This window comes from Pezoporus flaviventris, unplaced genomic scaffold (genome assembly GCF_033815535.1).
Source record: "Pezoporus flaviventris isolate CSIRO_AGI_PZ_B2104156 unplaced genomic scaffold, CSIRO_AGI_Pfla_v1 ptg000002l, whole genome shotgun sequence".
In the NCBI taxonomy this organism is placed as follows: Eukaryota; Metazoa; Chordata; class Aves; order Psittaciformes; family Psittacidae; genus Pezoporus; species Pezoporus flaviventris.
In genome coordinates this window covers 82,979,016-82,996,894 of record NW_026892550.1, presented here as the reverse complement: position 1 = coordinate 82,996,894, position 17,879 = coordinate 82,979,016, and the positions used below count along the sequence as shown (strand labels likewise).

At 48.5% G+C, this 17,879-nt stretch overlaps 1 protein-coding gene across 2 annotated transcripts in view; it reads left to right on the top strand.

Moving 5' to 3' along the window:
- The first annotated feature begins 1,631 nt into the window (after positions 1 to 1,631).
- WNT5B (Wnt family member 5B) overlaps positions 1,632 to 17,879 on the top strand; it is a 73,914-nt gene continuing 57,666 nt past the window's right edge. Inside the window, exon 1 of one of the 2 annotated variants that reach the window (XM_061444767.1) lies at positions 1,632 to 1,652. In XM_061444767.1, coding sequence (XP_061300751.1) covers positions 1,647 to 1,652 — 6 coding nt within the window. In that variant the 5' untranslated portion in view covers positions 1,632 to 1,646. Of the gene's footprint in view, positions 1,653 to 16,383; positions 16,480 to 17,879 lie in introns of those variants that run through there. The other variant, XM_061444768.1, reaches the window with a different exon arrangement.

Sequence of the window (17,879 nt, the reverse complement as noted above, 5' to 3'; positions counted from 1 at the left end):
TGCCTGTAGCTGCACTAAGTCCCAACCTGGTACAAATTTGAGTAATTCCAGGGGGACAAACGCCTCCCTGATGTAAGTCCCTTTAAATCTTCATATGCCTGAGGCTGTTCATGTGTAGGAGCAGCAAGGCACTCACTGCACTGTGTGTGAGGCTCTGCACTCCCGCCACATGGAGATTTTTGGATGCCTGATGCTGTGAGGCCCGGAGATGGGGATCCCGACACAACAAGTGTAAATTCTGGCTTCGCTGGCTACTGCAGAGCTGCCACCGGGCTCGAAGGCCAGCCATGTAAATCCCGCCTCCTCGTGCGCCGAGATGCCCAACGATCCCAAGGGCTAGGCACTGCTCTCAGTTACAGCACCATAAATTTGCAGTGATCCTGCTAATGCCTGTGCAGCTACTCCCTGCTTCTGCCAGGAAAAGTGAGAACAGGATCTGGCCGTGAATCTGTGAAGTTTTATGGGAAGAGAGGTGGGGGAGAGCCCCCGGTGTGATTCCTGGTGTTGTAGGCAAGGGATGGATGTGCCTGTTGCGAGCCAGCCCCATCAAGAGCTTCGCACAAGCTGTGTGCTGCCTTCGCTGCCAAGCTTTGCCAGCCTTTTTTAACAGCATCCCAGAACCAGGCTTTGCCTCATTCGCACCTTCCCTGCAACCCCCCCCCCCCCCCCCCAACACACACACTGCCTGCCCTGGGAGACAGACGCCAAAATTCCCCGGATGAAGCAGGGGGTCACCAGGTCGAAACCCCTGCTCTGGGAGCCCATGCCGGAGCGACTTTGGCTTCCAGCACGCTGCCCCGCAGGCCGGGTCCCACATGAGCAGGGTGCCCGTGAGCACACACAGCGAGAAGCTTACGCCAAAGTGCTGGAGGCTGCCCGGGGCGGTGGGCACTTACAGACGGAAGGGCCCAGCAACCAGGGCGAGAGCACCACGGAGTGCTGGAGCGACCCACGGGTGACTGAGGGTCCCTGCGGGCGCCGTGCTGCCGGGCACGGCGAAGACAGGGGGAAGGCAGGCACCGGGCGGCTGCCGGGACCGGAGGCAGGGAGCCAGCCCACTCCCCTCTACCTCATGGAGCAGCTGCTTTTCCCCCCTCTCGCCCTCCCGACCAGCCGGGACGGGTGCCCCCGACGGCAGAGGGCCCGCACCTCTCCCCGGGCCAGCCCTTGCCCGCCCCATCCCCGGGGCTGACCCGGTGGGGGAGGCCGCCGTGTCCCCTCCAGTGAGCCCCATCCCGGCGGCAGCGGAGGTGCCCGCGGCGGGGCGGGCGCAGGGCGCGGGGGGCGGGAGCGGGGCGGGGGGAGGCGTGGCGGAGGCGGCCGGAGCCCCCGGGATCCGCCGGCACCTCCCGGGCCCGGCACTCGCTGCCGCCGCCAACTTCGGCCGGGAGTCACCTCGGTGCCGCCCTTCCCGCAGCGCAGCCGCGGCGACGGGCAGGGCAGCGCGGGCAGCCACCCCCTCGTCCCCTCTCGCTGCCGGAGAGGGGCTCGGCCCGGCACGGCGACGGGGCCGCGGCCCCAGGGGCAGGTGCGTCCCCTCGCGGTCTCCGGCCGCCGCGACGCCGCGGAGAGGGGCGCGGAGCCCCGTGCCCGCCGCGGGAGCCCGCTCACCTGCCGCCGCCGGCCGGGGACGCGGCGCCCGGGAGATGCAGGTAGGAGGCGGCCCCCGCCCGCGGCGGCGGGAGAAGGCCTGGGGGCGGGAGGTGTTTTGCCGTGCCGGGTGGCACGGCTTTCCGGACTCGTCCCGTCCTGGGGCCGGACGCCTCCCCGGGCGGCCCCCGAAGGGGCGGGAGGCTGCGCGGGCAGTGCCGGGGGCTGCTGCTTTCTCCCAGCGCAGGAGGCGCGACCGCTTTCAGCCGCCGACCCCCGGCAGCGCGGCCCGGGGGCGCCTCCCGCCCGTTGCAGCCGCCGGTCGGGGCCGCGGGGATGGGGCGGTCCCGGCTGCAAGAAGCGCCCGCGGCTGGCGGCCCCGGCCAGGGAGCGGAGACGTCGGGGGCTGAGCCGCCGCCGCCGGGCCGAAGTCCCGGGTGAGCCCCTAGCGACACAGAGCAGCAGAGGGGCGATCGGAGGACGGGGCTGGGGTTGGTTGCGAGTTGGCCCCAAGGTGGCCTTGGCTGTGCTACTGCGGTAGGAGAGACTGACTGTGGCAGAAGAGATGATGCTAGGGTGCGAGGGATGTGCCTCTGGGGTGGCAGACCTTGTGCTGGTAACACAGATGTTCCCCGGACATGACAGACATGATTTTGGCAAAACAGATGTTACTTCTGTAAGATGGACGTGACTCCGAGCGGGGGATGTTACTCTCAGAGAGCCCTTTCCCTGTGTGTGTGAGAGAACCCAGGCCTTCAGCCTGTGTGCTCAAGGTGTGACAGCATATGCCATTACGGGCCGTGGCACGTAGCGTGGGAGAAAGTGCTTGTGCATGCAGAAACACAGACGAGTAGCAATGGAGTACTGGGTCTCATGGTACCAGGGCATGAGCATCCCAGTTATGTCTGTAACAAATGCGCTGTTTTATGAAACTTGGTTGTTGGGTTGTTTTTTTTTCCTGGGAATTAATGGTGCAATAATTCCCTTAGTGGTATGGGCAAGATAACTTCCCCAAACATGTTTTTGTGTGCTGTGACCACTTTGTTGCCCCGTGTTTTTCATGTATTTCGCTTGCCACCAGATGAGCATCCCTGTCACGCTCTCTATCCAACTTTTACCTGCCTCTTTCCTGCCTGCACTCCAGTGTGTGATCATCATCACCTTTGCTCTGCCACCTGCACACATGTCGTCATCCTGTTCATCTTTGGGGTTGTTTTGTTTTGTGACAAAGCTGTGTCTCACACGTGTACCAGCATTTTCGTTCTCTCTTCATTTTCTTCATGGCCAAACCTTTGGGTACATGCGTGTCACGTTCCTTGTGTTCACCTGCACATTTCTGATATAATCTGCTCTATCACACATCACCTGCATACACGGACTATGTTTTGCACTGATGCCTTCTCATCTGCCTCTACATGGAAGGCTCTTTCCTGTTGCCCTTTATTTGGGCTTTTGTGTCTGTACAGCCTTAGGCACACGCATTGGGCACACAAGGTATCTCCTTCCTTTGCAGTCATCTTTGTCTGTCCTTTCAGAGCCTGTCTGGTACATGTGTATTTCTAAGGTCTCCCCACCTTCCCCTGCAGGTGGGAGGTCTGCAGGGGGGCACCAGCACTCAGGCATGAGCCTGTTGTTGCCCTTCCTTCCCACATTTGCCACTGGGCATCGACACACAAGCTGAAGCAACCACTTTTTCTGCTGGTGGCCAATTTCACCTGTGAGTGCCTGTCTTCTGTCACATGCACAGATGCTGCTGTAAAGGCTGAACCAAGTTGGGTACATGTTCTTCCCAAAAGAGAAAGAAGTGGGCTTTCTTGAAACTGGCAGAAGAGACAGACTCCTCTTAAACCTGTGTCCTATGCATAGATACTTGGGCTTATCCAAGGTGAAGGTTGAACACTGCAGGAATTCAGGTGGAATTTTTTTGACCCAAGCATCCAGCATATGGGGTAAGTTGCCACACATGTCAATGAAGGTAGCCCAAGGACTTGGAGTTGGGTTTTTTCCCTCCATCTTTAAACAAATTAGCCAAGTATATCAAGAGAAAAGCATGAAATTGAACTTCCAGTATGGGGTAGGAAGCAGAGCTGGGGAGGTGAGCTGGCCCCATTCCAGCCATGAGTTTCCTCTGCTCCCAGGCTTTGTTGCTCACTCGTGTTTTTGTGCCCAGGAGTGTCTGTAAGAGATTCTTCCCTTTTGGAAATGAGTCCTCCCTAGCTCCTTCTGTGCCTTCAGTATGAGCACACCCCTCCTCTGGGTAGCTGTATGCAGCCACTTAGGGACTGTCCCCCAGGGACAGTCCTTTTCCCTATCTTTAGTGCATGTGCAATGAAAATGTCCTTCCATGTGTGACTAACCTCCGCTTAGGGAAAGCTGAAATTGTGGCTGCAGGCTCCCTGAGATGTCTTCTCTCTCGGCCCCTTCCTTCCCAATCTGCTGGAATTCCTTACGTCAGTTGGAAAACAAAAATGGAAGTTTTGAAAGAGCTGGGTCTAAAAAGTTGGGGGTTCTTTTTCAAGGTAATAAGGTATGTCCCAATTTTATTTTCTAGACTTATTTTGCAAAGACAAAACCACCCCTTTTTAAAGAAAAACTGAAATTCTTGTATAGCGAAGTCTGCAGGAGCTTCGACTTCTAGGAAGAGATCAAATATTGTGAAATTAAAGAAAAAGAATAAATCAGTAGAGTCACCTTTGATGCTGTTTGTTCCTTTCTCCAGCCCAGTAGGCCTCCCTGTTTCTGGACTGCTTCAGATCTCAAGTCTTTTGTCCTGAAGTTGTTGGGTTTGGGTTTCAAGGCGTGCAGGCAAACCAGCTCTTTTCTGAAACCTACATGATTGCTCATTTAAATGAATATAAATTGTTTCTGTTCATAAGATCTTTTTTTCCTAATGGCTGATCAAAGCTCGAGTGAAAACCATTTCATCATTTCCAAATTAATTGGACACACACACAATGAGTATTTCAGAGAGACTTTTAAACTCAGTCCTTTTAAAAGAAGCAGGATGCGGATAGCCACGGCATGTTGTCATGTAAGACAGGGCAGTTCGTGATTTGCTTTCATTTTTCACATAGAAAGGGACCTTCGCTTGCTGGAAAAAGGCACACAGACTTCATTAAAGCTGAAGGCAGTGCAGGGAAGAGTCATGGGAATTTCTCCCGGGCTGGAAAAAATCCTTTTCTAATGGGAGATTTAAGGAATGTGGACCTAAGTCATGTTTCAGAAGGAAAATCAAGAGGTAGCACGGGGTGATACCTGAGTACTTTCAGTGGCACTGGGAGTAGCTGGCATTGGAGGGCTTTCTAATTCAAGAGGAGAACTTAAAGCATGTGGCTGGGTGTTAAGCTCTACGCATTCACATTAGAAACAGGCAAGGTTTTTAACAGCAGGGTGATTAACCATTGGAACAAACAACCAAAGGCAACATTAGCTTCTCCAGCTCTTAAAATCTTCAAATAAAGACTGAATGTCTTTTTGGAAAAAACACTTTACTGGAGCATGAGTTCTCGGGCTCACTGCAGAGATATAACTGGCTGAGACCATATGGACAGAATTACCGACAAGAACAGACCCTGTGATCTACCATCCCCTTCCAAGCTTTGGCTTAGGCCTTGATAAAGCTTACGCAAGCCTTCCCCAGCTCTGTGTGAGGTGGAGCAACAGGGTCACTGCAAGCAGATTGTTGCTTTTCAACACAGCAGCTTCCACAAAGTAGGGATGCTCTCATGTATCTTGTAATTGCGGGGCCACTCTCCATAGAAGCCCACTGTAGATGGCAGGCTGTCCATATGTGGGGATCCCCCACTTGTCCTTGGGAGCTGTGAAATGGGCAATGATGTTTGATAGGTTGCATCAGGGCTGCAGGCACTGTGGGCAAACGAGTGCTGTGTGTCCCCTCCAGTCCTCAGGGTTTGGATGACTCAAGCTGGAGTTTGGCTGAGTTTGCAAGACTTTAACTCCTTGTTCTTGCATTAGGTGTTACGAGCAATCATCAAGCCTCTTTTTTTACCTCTTTTCCCTCAAAAAGGGAGCTCAGCAGGGCTCTGGCACCCAAATGGCATCACTGAGGTTGTGACCCACATATTTCTGGTTGGGTTTCACTGGTACCTTTCCTTTGCACGGTCCCTGTGCACCATGGGTACCCAGCACTGCAGGCTGTGTGTATCCAGGCTGCAGTGTCCTGGATGATTTGCTCAACAGCATTCCCACTTCCTGGGAACACAGCCTGGCAGGGAAGTCCTTGAAGCAAATGGTAGGGATGAAACATCCAGGCAGTTGGGCACTCCCTCACCTCCTCGCTCCTGATGGCTCTATTCTGGAGTGCCACAGCCACAGCCCCCAGCAGCTTTTTGAGGGGGTCCTCCCCAGGGCCTGGCAGCGGCAGATGGTGAGGGCTGTGTGAACCCCATCTCTTCCCTTTGCTATGTTTACCTGTCTAAATTTAACTCCCCAGCCGGCTTCATCCATCCTAAGCTGACCTGTTCTCTTGTGGCTGAGCTGTGGGTCTGGCTCCTGCTGCAGCGTTTCCTGGCTGCCTTGGGCTGGTGGTTTGCTGCTTGCTCCCTCTCTCCGGCAGACACTGGCTCTTCCGAGGTCCTGGGCAAGCCAGTTCTCCCCGCTTGTAGGTCTTATTTTTAAACATGGTTGTGCAGCCCTCAGGACTGGAGGGTCCCTTGTTCTCTCATCCCTGGTTTCTCTCAGTATTTACTCCACAGTGGGCTTCAGGAAGTCTCCCCTTATCCCACTGCAGCCCGCAGATGTTTTCCTTCTGGCTGTGGTTGCTCTCAAACAGAGACCAGGCATACTGAGGAGCTCTCTAGACATCTCTAAAGGGATGGTGCTTCTTTCTGTCCCTCTTGGGACCCCAGTGGTGGGGTCTGTAGGTGCTTCCCAATAGAGGCATCTTCCTCATTTCAGTTTGTTCAGAGCTGGGCTTCCCCAAGCTGGCTTTCATCCCAGTTTGGGAACAGAGTGATGTGCCCCTTGGCTTCAGAGTAGCTGGAGAAAGGAAGAAGCAGAGGAGATGGAGTGCTCCTGTTTCTGTCAGGCTGGACAGAATTCACGTTCTTTAGTTTCAAAGTTTGGGACAATAAATGTGGCCCAACCTGACAGCCCTCTTCATCTAAATAAAACCATCCGGATCAAACCAGTCGTGCCCTGCATAACCCTGCAAGAGACCCCTAATTGATCTCTGCTTTTCCAGGCATGCCTGCTTGTCGTGTAACTAATGCTGTGGTCTACCACATGAGAGAGATGGTTTGAATCCTGGCCTCCTCTGTCACTCTTTGAGCTAACCCGGTGGCCTTATGTTTAATACTCTCATATTCAGAGGAAAGGTAATGAAGGCCAGGGTTTTGAGCAATGACTAGTGATTTGGGGTATCCGGCTTGAAACACTGTCAAAGGTCCCAGTTTTTTGCTGAGGTTCAGCTATTTTTGACACTTGGGCAGGCTTAAGTAGTCTGGACTTGATTACTCCAAATGACTGCTCTGTTTTGCAGACCTTCACCTCGGGATCTGGAGCAGAATTAGACAAGACAAAATGAGATCAAATAATGCATGATGTAGGTCTCTAGCAGGGATACTCAAAGGGAGTGAGTCTTCCTAGAGTGGGAATCGGTTCATGGTCAGAGAGCTCATGGTACCGATGTGTGCAAGGATGTGCAAAAGAGTTCTTGGTTTAGTTTAATTTGTGGGTTTTGATAGCTCATGGGAAAGGTTCAAAGGGTTTGATAGTTTTTCTCTTAGGGAAAAGAAAAGGAAAACAACATTGTATCTTCGCATGTAGAGGTACAGAATTATATACACATTTGAAGTTCCATTCTTAGTTTATTTGAGGGATTTGTGGAAATTATGTTTTCTGTGAACTCTTCCATCTCAGTTGGAGATGAAGGAGACTGAAGTGGTTGGGTGAGGCACATGTTTTGGGTTGGTTTTTTTCATCATTAAGGGCAGGGGGTTAACAACAGTTATACCAATAGTAGTATTTCAGTGATCTCCCTAAATTTATCTTCCTTTTCCAGTTGTTCTCTGTTCGGCTTTTTGGCTGGTTTGGTATCATTGTTTCACTGAGCCCTGAAGCATTGTAGCACCTCTGTTATGGACAAGCTGGAGTTCTAAAGCAAATTAAATGAGAATCTCCCTTGTTTAGGTGTGAAAACATTCCCAAGTTTTGTTATGCATCGAAGAATGCTGAGAGAAACACATGAGCCCAAATATGTCTTCATTAATGCAACATTTTTCAGAAGAAATAATTTTGTGACTGTCAGGTTCATGACTCTCTGAGGTGTTTCTAAGTACTCCACAGTACTTACACATTCGATATTGTACAAAAGAAAATGAAATTCCTTTTTTTCTGCCTCTTTTTACAGGCAGAAATTCTAGAGGTTTCCTTCATTATATTCTGTGGCCCAGATTCGTTAATAATTGCTGTCAGTATTGGTCCTGGCAGAATGTCAGGGTTTTGTTTAGTAAATATTTTGCCATTATCATTTCTCTGTCACAACTGGGACGGTTTGAAGTAACCCGTGGCCATTCATCCCTGTCAATTCTGCTTGGCTTTGCATCTTTGAAAACTAACCGGAGCTTTACAGTCTTGTATGGTGATGATGCAGGTATTCAGGGGGTAGCCCCATTACTCTGCACCCAGTAGCAGAAGATTCTGATTTTCTTGCTGCAGTGCATGGTGTATACAAAGCAGATTTCTCACCAACATCTGCAGCCTCGCGGGTGGCTGCAGCTGTAATTCCACCTGCAGAGATTGTGCAGCCTGCCATGTAGGTAGAGTGGAGTGAGTGCTCCTGTGAATTACGACCAGTTACCTGTCCCAGTTTCTTCTCTGTTTTTATAGAAAAAGTTTCCACCTATTCTTAACAACCTGTTTGGGAGTTCTGCCAAAGTACAAAATGAACTTCCATTAATTTTTTATTAATGGCAAGAAGGTTTTCAGCTGGGTAAGCTTGGTAAGTGCAGCACTGCTTATGTTCAGTTTTTACTGTAGCTGCACATGCTCTTTCAGCATCTCTGCCATTTTCCAAGGAGTTTGCACAATCCTGAAAGGCTTGGGAGATGCTTGTCTTCTCCATAGCATGCTGAGAGGATCCAAGTGTGGGTCTGTATTTCTGCGCGATGACTGTTGCACTCCAGTGGCATGGAACCCCATTGCACCTAACAAAACTTTTTGTCCACAAGGCATGTAAAACTTCTGTATCATCTAAGAAAATGGTGCCATTTAGATCAGACTCACACACCAGGAACAATCTACTCCAATCAATCTGTCTGAATTTGACTGATTGTGTTAGGTTGTGACTATGGTAGAGCAGTGCCGGCACAGCTCAGTAGCGCCAGGCTTTTCTTCTTGCGTATCTGTGACACCTTTCCAAAGACCATGAATGAAGGCAGTAGCAGCAATGCCTGTGGATACAGAAACGGCTACATGGGCATCTATGTCATCACAACAGTGTTCACTGGGGTGTTGGGGAGGGTGTGTTTTTATTACGTTCTTTTCGATCCATGAGCTAACAAAGTTTTATGGGGTAAACTTCACAGTCTGGACCAGGCCCTACTTGAAGACATCAGGTAACGCTTCCAAGTCAAGCAGGAACCAAGCTACAAACAATATGAAAAGTAGTTACATTTAGACAGAGTTAGTCTGTGTTAATTAAGCTTACCTTTAGCTTATGGACAAGCTGAACTGGAAAATGTGTTTTAAATACATCAGAGAGAAGGCTCTATCAGTTTGCTGTCACGTTTGGTAATCCTGTGTGAGATCTGAATCGGTGAACCTCATGCTTCGTGAAATCGATCCCAAGCTGAGCAGGGGAGGATACGGACCTGTGGAAACTGTGGCTCATTCACAGGCATCAGAGGCTGCTCTGGGGTGGGCATAGCTTTCCAAAATCACCCTGGGATTGAAAGAGCTCAAAAACAACACCCATTCCCAAGTTATGGGCTGTCACCCAGAAGGTCTGTCAATCTAGCAGGTGCTGGTCTGATGTTGTACGTCACTGAGCTGCTTGAATACGATTCATGGGTCTCAGGCAGATGTTGCTGCTCTCCTCAGTCACAGCTGTGACTCCACCTAAATACATTTTACTTTTGCCTTCAGCTCCTCTGCCAGAATGGGCAGGAGCCTTTAATAGCAATGTCATCACATCAAATTAATCACTTGATTCTGTCACTCTTTCCTTCGTAGGGCTTGCTCTCAGCATACTTCAGTATCCTGCTGAGTGGATCTTCCAGACCATCTTGATGACTTGTAATCTGAGGTCCTGCATCTGTGACTGGTCACCATAAATTGACTTGCTGTGCTGTCTTGTGCTGCGCAGACTTGCATGTTCATAGCTGTTGTCCCGTGTGTCCAAACCAGCAGACGTTAGTGGTGTAGTTACCTTTTCAGTCAAAGTTTACATCCCTGCGTTTGGGACATATTGCTGCTTCCTTTCATTGTCCTCTCTGCCACAGAGAGGTTATTTCTGCACAGGACAGAGGTTGCTGGTAGTCATGCATCTGCCTAAAGATGTCTTCAGAAATCTTGTGGATTCTCGGAGTTGGAGTTAGGCTTTTGTTTGTGTTTTTCTGCAAAGAATTAATATTAAATAAGTAGCAAGAGATTAGAGGTAATTTTATGTTTCCACAGGCCCATTTGCCTTTTGCTTTCCAAGGTTTTTCAAGATTACAGACCTTTGGACAGAGGTCTGTAATCACATATGCTGCGAAAGAGATGCTGCTTTGGAGGGTATCTATATCTGGGAGTACTTCAGACCCCACTCTTCATCTCTGTGCAAAGTGGTGTTCTGTTTGTCCACTCCTGTTAAAATCTCTAATTGCTCTGTAATATTTCAGGTTTCTAAACAGGTCTGGGTGCAGATGTACCGAATTCTTGGACTTCTATAAGGAATCTCCAGTGTGTCCCCAGGCATCCCATTGCAGACGTCTATATGGCTGGAGCAAATACCCAATCCTTAAGCAGCAAAACAAGCAACTGTGGAGCTGGTAAATAAAAAGGCTTTCACAAGAAAACATGTTTTGGTCCAAATTGAAATTTTCAGAAGAAAAACATGTTTCTCCATAGTGATGTTTCAAAACCTAATGATTTCTGTTTCCAATTGACATTCAGACTTAAATGTCATTTTAAGTTTAAACCTGAAGCAAGAGTTCAAATTTGAGGTCAACATCCCAAATCTTTTGTTTTGGATCAAGATTTCATTTTTAGAGAATCATTGAATACCAGGTTGGAAGGACCCTCAAGGATAATCTGGTCCAGGCAGTCATCTGGTGCAAGACCTTACACTTGTCCTTGTAGAACTTCATGAGGTTCTTGTTAGCCCACTCTTCCAGCCTATCCACGTCTTTCTGCAGGGTAACCTCACCCTGCAGAGGTAGTATCCACTTCCCCACTCAGTTTGGTATCATCAGAGACCTTGGTCAGGGTGCACTTGATCCCATCTTCCAGATCACTCGTGAAGATCTTAAACAGTGCTGGGTCCAATATCGATCGCTGGGGGACCTCACTAGTTTGAAAAGTAGCTGTTCACCACCACCTTCTGGGTGCAGCCGGTCAGCCAGTTCCCAACCACTGCACAGACCTCTTGTCTGGGCCATAATGCGTGTTTTGCTAGGAGGAGGCTGTGGGAAACCATACGGAAAGCCTTGGAGAAATCCAGATAGATAGACAATGTCCTCTGCTTGCCCCACATCAGCTGTGCAACTGACTTTGTCATAGAAAGCAATCAGGTTTGTCAAGCACAGTTTGCCCTTGGTGAATCTGTGCTGGCTTTTCCCAGTCACATGCTTCATTTGACTTGTGATAGCCCCCAGGAAGAGTCATTCCATAACTCTCCTGGGGACTGAAGTAAAACTGATGGGCCTGTAATTTCCCGGATCCTCCTTTAAGCCCTGCTTGCAGATAGCAGTGATGTAGCCTTCTTCTAGTCATCTGGGACATCCCCTGTTCTCCACGACTTCTCAGAGATTATAGAGAGTGGTCTCACAAGGACGTCAGCCAGCTCTCCTAACACCCTCAGGTAGATAACGCCTTTGGATCTGGGACAAGCTCCTGTTACAGTTCACGTACCAACTTTTCCTTCACTGATGGTGGGTCTGTGTCTGCATCAACGTGGATGTTTTTTCCCCAAGGCCTGGGGCCCAACAGTGCTGGAAAAGACAGAGGAAATGCTGGTAAAACATTTTGAATGTTTTGTGTCTATCAGTAATATCTTGGGATTTTTTCCCTCTGCATTTTCAAATGAAAAGGACTTGGAATTGTTCATGGCATGAAATAGTGTTATATTTTGACCTTTTATCCTTATTTGAGATGCAGGCAAATGTTGAAATCCCAGCCCTTCTTGGGGAACAGAGATTCCATTCTCTGACCAGATCTACAAAAGTGTATTTCCACTGGTTTTCCTGGCTGGCTGCTTCAATACTTTGTGTGTGATGACTTGTAATTCACTGCAGATTGAATTCGTGGCGTGTCCACACTGCTGGTTTGGAGAGGCTGAGGGCAGTTAATCTTTCTTGCTCTGTGTTGTGCTTTCAAATTCATATCCAGATTTCTTTCCCAAGATAAATTTTCCTTTTGAACCAGTGTTTGGTAGTGCACCACGCAGTTGCCTGATACATATTCCATGCACAGATGAGGACTGTGGTGCTCTTTCAGTCCAGCTACGAGCTCTTGTATGAAATCAGGATGTCTTAAAATTTGAGACAGCTCCTTGGTCATCTATTGTTTGCAATTTCACTGCCATATATCTTTCTGCTCAGAAGTTACTTTTTCCCCTTCCCACCATTGTGGGGAACTTTTTCCTGCCAGGCTCTGTGCAGCGTGTCTCTGAAGCAGTTTTATGGCGTTCCCAGAAACATGCTTTTGTCAAGCTGTCTCAAAGCATAATCCAGAGGTCTCTGAAGCAAGAAACGTCCTTTTCTGTTTGGCTTTGAGGTGTTATCTCCCTCTTCCAAAATGCAATTGGCTCCATCTACGTCCCTAAGCTGTTTTGTTTGGAGCGAAGAGAGCTCAGAAAATCAAGGGAGGCCACACACAAAAACAACTGTGTGTGAAATCAATTAATCTAAACGAGCGGGAGACATATTCTTGAAGGAGAAAAGGCTGGTTCTCACAGAAACCTCCCTTGTGTGCAGCATTGGCGGGACTGTTGCAAACATTACATCACTGGGACAGTGATGAGCTAGGTGAATATTTTAAACCTTTCAGCTAATATTGGCCAATATTTAGTGGATGAGTGGTGTTTGATTGCGTTTGAAGAGCCTTCCCCACTCTTTGTGAGTACTTCAGCGCATGATTTTCACAATGGAAATGCTCACAGGTACAGCGTTAGCATGCTGAAGCAAATGCTGTCAAAGGGACCCTAATTTTGACATTAACTTCAAATATTTGCATCATAAATTTTGTTCCAGGAACTGCAGTCACCCAGTCACGAATAAGAAGCTATGCTTGTCATTCTTGTTTCTTCAGGTCACAGATATTGTCAGCAATACATACACAAGCAACCTATGGGACAGGAATTACTTGCAGGACTTTTGATGAACCATTTTTTATCTCATGTTAGAGAAAACTCTTATATTGCTTTTTTAAAAAATCTGATAAGAAAGGGGAGGTTTCCTCAAGCTGTATGTTATAGACTATTATTTGTCTCTGTGGTTGCAGGACTGAAACAGGACACCGATGTGCAGGGATTTCTAAACCTGGTTAGCTCTTGGATTGTGGTCACACATAACAGCAGTGCCCAACTTTCCCACAGGAGGAGGGTTATTCATGTCTCAGCACATTATGATCGTGTGCTTTTGGGTTCCCAAGGGTCAGTGATTATGATCACATCCCAGCTCCTCTCTGCACCTCTTTAAATGATAGTCTTCTCTCTTAGCTGGCTGGCCTGGGGCAGAGATAACGTGTGAAGGAGCAAAAAGCAGTGCTTGGCCTTTCTTGGCTGAGGGAAGGACAAGGAAAGGAGGCCTCGAGAGAGCGCTCTTTAGGGGAAAGGAGTGAAAGACTGGGAAATCTAGGAGACAGCTACTCCACTCAACCTCCTAAACTGTCACAGGAGAGGATGAAGCAGTGCAACTCTGGGAAATCAAGTGTCTTTGTGCTTACAGTGTTACTCAGACATTAAAGTCTTTTTACAGCCATGAACCTTCCTTGGCCCTACCCAACTTCCCATTTGGGGATGAGGAAAATAATAAGAGAAATTGCTTTGTTTTGCAGTGAGGTCTTCCTAATGAATCGTACTCTGCTTAGCCCAGCTCTGAACTGAAAGTTCATATGATGGAGCAAAAGATTCCCAAAGGCTTGAACTAAAACCAGACGTGGTAAGGAAAACTGCAGGCTAGTGGTCTTGATAGGATATTCCTGTTCACACAACCTCATCATTAGTTTTTTTCCTGGATTTCTGTTTCATTTCTACTATATAATGGATTATTTTCCTGATTTGAGAAGAAAAGAAAGCCCTTTACGACTAAGGCTCGGGTGTATAATTTCTTTAGGCCAGGAGATTATCCAGCATGGAAGCCAAGAAGATGCTCTGTGTTCCTGTGCTGCAGCTGGGAGCCCTTCCAGAGAAGGCAGAGAGCCCTCCTTGTAGCTTTGTGGGTGGAAGAGCATCATCACCACATACAACCTGCTAGTGCCAAAACACAACAGGTTGGCGGATGCTTCTGAGCAACCACTGCCTTTTATTGTTCTGATCACCATAATTTGTTTTATTTGATATCTGATCTGGTGGAGGCTGAGAAGGAGATCACTTCCCAAGGCCCTCAGGGCAAAACCTGGGCTTCCTAGTGCTAAGCTCTCCTTCTGACCCTCCAACAGCCCTGGGATGACCTCCAGAGGCATCTCTCCTTTGAGGTGTCTGCTGAAATACACCAAGTTGTTTACAAGCTAGCTGGCTATACACCACTGAAATTCATCTCCCTCAGGCACTTTTCTGGATCCCAAAAAAAGCAACCAGCGTGCTTCTTCAGGCATCTGAATATTGCTATTGAAGTGTCTTATTGTCCCGTATTTTCACATCCGTGAAAGGGGAGTCCCATCACGTTCATATACCTGTGATGCTTGTGTGGTGCTTACACCATTTTCTCTCACAACAAGCCTGAGGCAGAAGGGTAGATGCCATTCTCATCCCTACATTCTTGTCTGGCACTGGGGTGGAAATACAGCAAACATCCAACAACACAAATTAAACAGCTAATTTCCAGGACCTAATTACAGGTCTGACCCTTGTGAAGTTTCCTTGTTTTGGGTTGGGGTTTTTTTGTTTGTTTTGTTTTAAACAAAGCAAGTAAACACGAACCATGCTTAGTGAACTGGAGAGGATGGTTTGCCCAGCTCATTTTCCTATATTCCTCCCTAGGTTCTACTCGGCCAGTTGTGCCCCGCGCTGCACTTTGGGAGGGGTGAACCAGGCTAAATATATCTGCACTGCCTGTGAAATGCAGTATGGGGTGCTGTGTCATTTGGAGGAGTTTACTTGGAAACTAAGGTGGGAAGCCAGCTTTTATTTTCAGCCGTGGGTCAGATGCATTGGTCAGTCATCTCACCCAGAATTTTACTCTCTATCGGGGGCTTGTAAGACAGACATAAAACCTACTCTCTCTATAAAAAGCCAAGCTAACTGCAGCGACAACGTTGGGGCAACTATATTTTCCTTGTTCAGCACCCACATTTACAATCTGAGAGCTTTTTCAGATAGATCACCTTAAAAAGAGCAAAAAACATTGTAGCTCAGATATCACTCTTTAATGGGTAGAGGAGTTGGTGTGATGCTGTATGCTCTAAATATATCAGAAAGACCTCCAGTGCTGGCAGCACGCTGACAACTGGAATCCTTGGGCTTTTGCTTATGTTGGGACAGAAATGTATACCTCTGAGAAATGTGTGGGGAACAGATGCAACTTGGTGACTAAAGAGGGCTTAGATTTTGCCCTCTTTTGTCCTGTTTTTTCGCTTGTCTTTTCCTGCTGTTTCTGCTGGTGCAGTGGGAGTGATTTTGCGGAAAGGGAAGGTATTCCCATAGTGCATTCCCAAGGGGCAGATGCAGTGCAAGGAGGCCCGCCTGAGCTCCCTTTAATGTCTGCTGCACACGAGTAACAGCAGCAAGGCAAGCGTAGGTGCACTGGTGACACAAACCTGCCGGGGACTTTCAGGGACTTAAGCAAATGGGTGGTGGAAACCCTTCGTCTTTCTCCATGGGCTCACCAGGATCTCCTGTCTGAGCATCTAATGTACTGCGGTTGCACATCTGGCTGCTGAATACATTTTTCTCTGCTCTTCCTTATGTCACTGTAAATGAGAGGAGTGCCAATGTCGCTATATGGCTGTCTGACTGAAAAAGATGAGAAAACTCTTCAATATAAGGTTTTATATTTATCTAGGGGGATAACGATAATGCAAAGTCATTTATATCTTGTGTTTTATAGTGCCTAGCACACTGGGGATTCTTACTGTGGTGCAAGCCGCACATTGCAGATTAAAGCTGTACAGCTTTGCCAGCAGAGAGCTCCTGGTACACTGGGGTCCTGATTTGCACCAAGGGATCCCAGAGGTCTGGGATGTGCACTTCATGCTGATGGTAATTAAAATCTTCCATATTTTTCTCCAAGGATGCAGTTGTGAGGGTGAGGGCTGGGCACTGGGGTTTCTGGGGCTAACTCAAGCTCTGTGACTTCTGGTAAGCCTAAGTGCTTCCTTTCCTTCATGAACTTCACCTGGGAACTGATGGCTGTGAGGCATTTGAACCTGCCCAGGTGTAGTTTATCCTCTCTATAACACAGGAGTGTTGAGAGGGCAGGCGGGAATTGTTTTTCTTTAGCTTCCCTTGTGGGCTCTGCATCTAGTCCTGCTCTTTTGATTGTCCAGCCCTTCCTAAGAAGGTGGTAGGTAACTGGACAATCTTAGAAGATATTGTGGAAGAAGTCTGGTAGCTTTGTATCTCCTTTGCTTTCCTGTACTTTGTTCCTTGGTGCTTTTCATCTGCAAAGTGATCTGTTGCCTCCCTCTTCCCCTCCATCAGTACTTTTGCCTCAGCCCTGATGAGTTGGTACAGCTTCTGTAGCTGGGATTGCCTGGTTTCGTTGATGGGATGGCAGGGCTCAGGAAAGGTGTTTTTTTTTTTGGTGGGGATAGGTAGAATTTACAAACAGCTGTCCCACAGCTGTGTGCTCCAGCTGCTCTACCATATGCTGCTATGTAGACTTAATATTCATATTCAATCTCTTTTTCAACTGCTATGTAAAAAGTAAAGGCTGTTGGCACAATATGTGAGAAAAGATACTTCTATTAGGTGAGGATGGACTGAATGGAAGCATGTGTCTCTCTCTCTAGTCCACCTCAGATTATTAACTAAACCATAATAGCATATAATTAACCATTCAGAAATAAACGTTGCTCCTGTGGGAAGTTTGCTCCCTTCCTTCTTTCCCCTTAAGCTCTTCTCCCTATGCCTGTTATCATTATGGATCACCTCCTGGCCAGGCATTTAGCAATCTCCTATCGGTGGGTGAGTTGCAGCATTTTGAAGAGCATCTCCAGCCCTGCCTTGAATCCAGATGCAGGAGGTGAAATTGACTCAATCAGTCACTGTGTCTGCACAGAGGGCAGGTCGTGTGAAACTATGGAGTGATATACACTGCATTCATGAGGCCAGCAAGTGGTTTTGCCTTTCGGTAACACTGCTGATGTTCCAGCTGGAGTCTTGAGAATGTCTCAGGGCGTGCTGAGGGGGTTTGGTCTGTGTTTCAGTATGCTGATGTCCCCAGTTCCCATATCCTGGGACTCCAGGGCAAGAAACTACCTGCAAAGGGCAGTTGATCTTGAGATATTGAGTTCCTGAATTTGCAGGTTCCCAGTCCCCTCCACAGAGGGACGTGGGATAAGGCCAGAGGATGTAGTGGGCAGAAAAAATGCACTCCTATCCACCAGTTCTGCTCCCTATTGCAAGTGTGAACGTAAAGCAGTGGATAGATCCTGGCAGCCCCTACTCTTTGTTCTGCTTCTGCATGGGCGTCTCATTTTGGTGCCTTTGAGACAACAGCTGATGAGTTCAGGGCTGCAGTTTTGGGGAGCAGCCTGGCCTTACAGCAACAATTCATTCAGCTGGAGTGACCATGAGCTTCCCTGCCACTGATGGGCATTGACTGCCAGGGGATGAGGCGGGGGGGTAAGCAGGGAAAAGCAGCCTCAGGACTGGAAAAAGCAGGGACAGGAAAGGAAATGAAGGAGGAGAGAGCGTGTGGTAACCCAGCTGTGATACATAGGAGAAGGAGGGTACAGATTTGGCC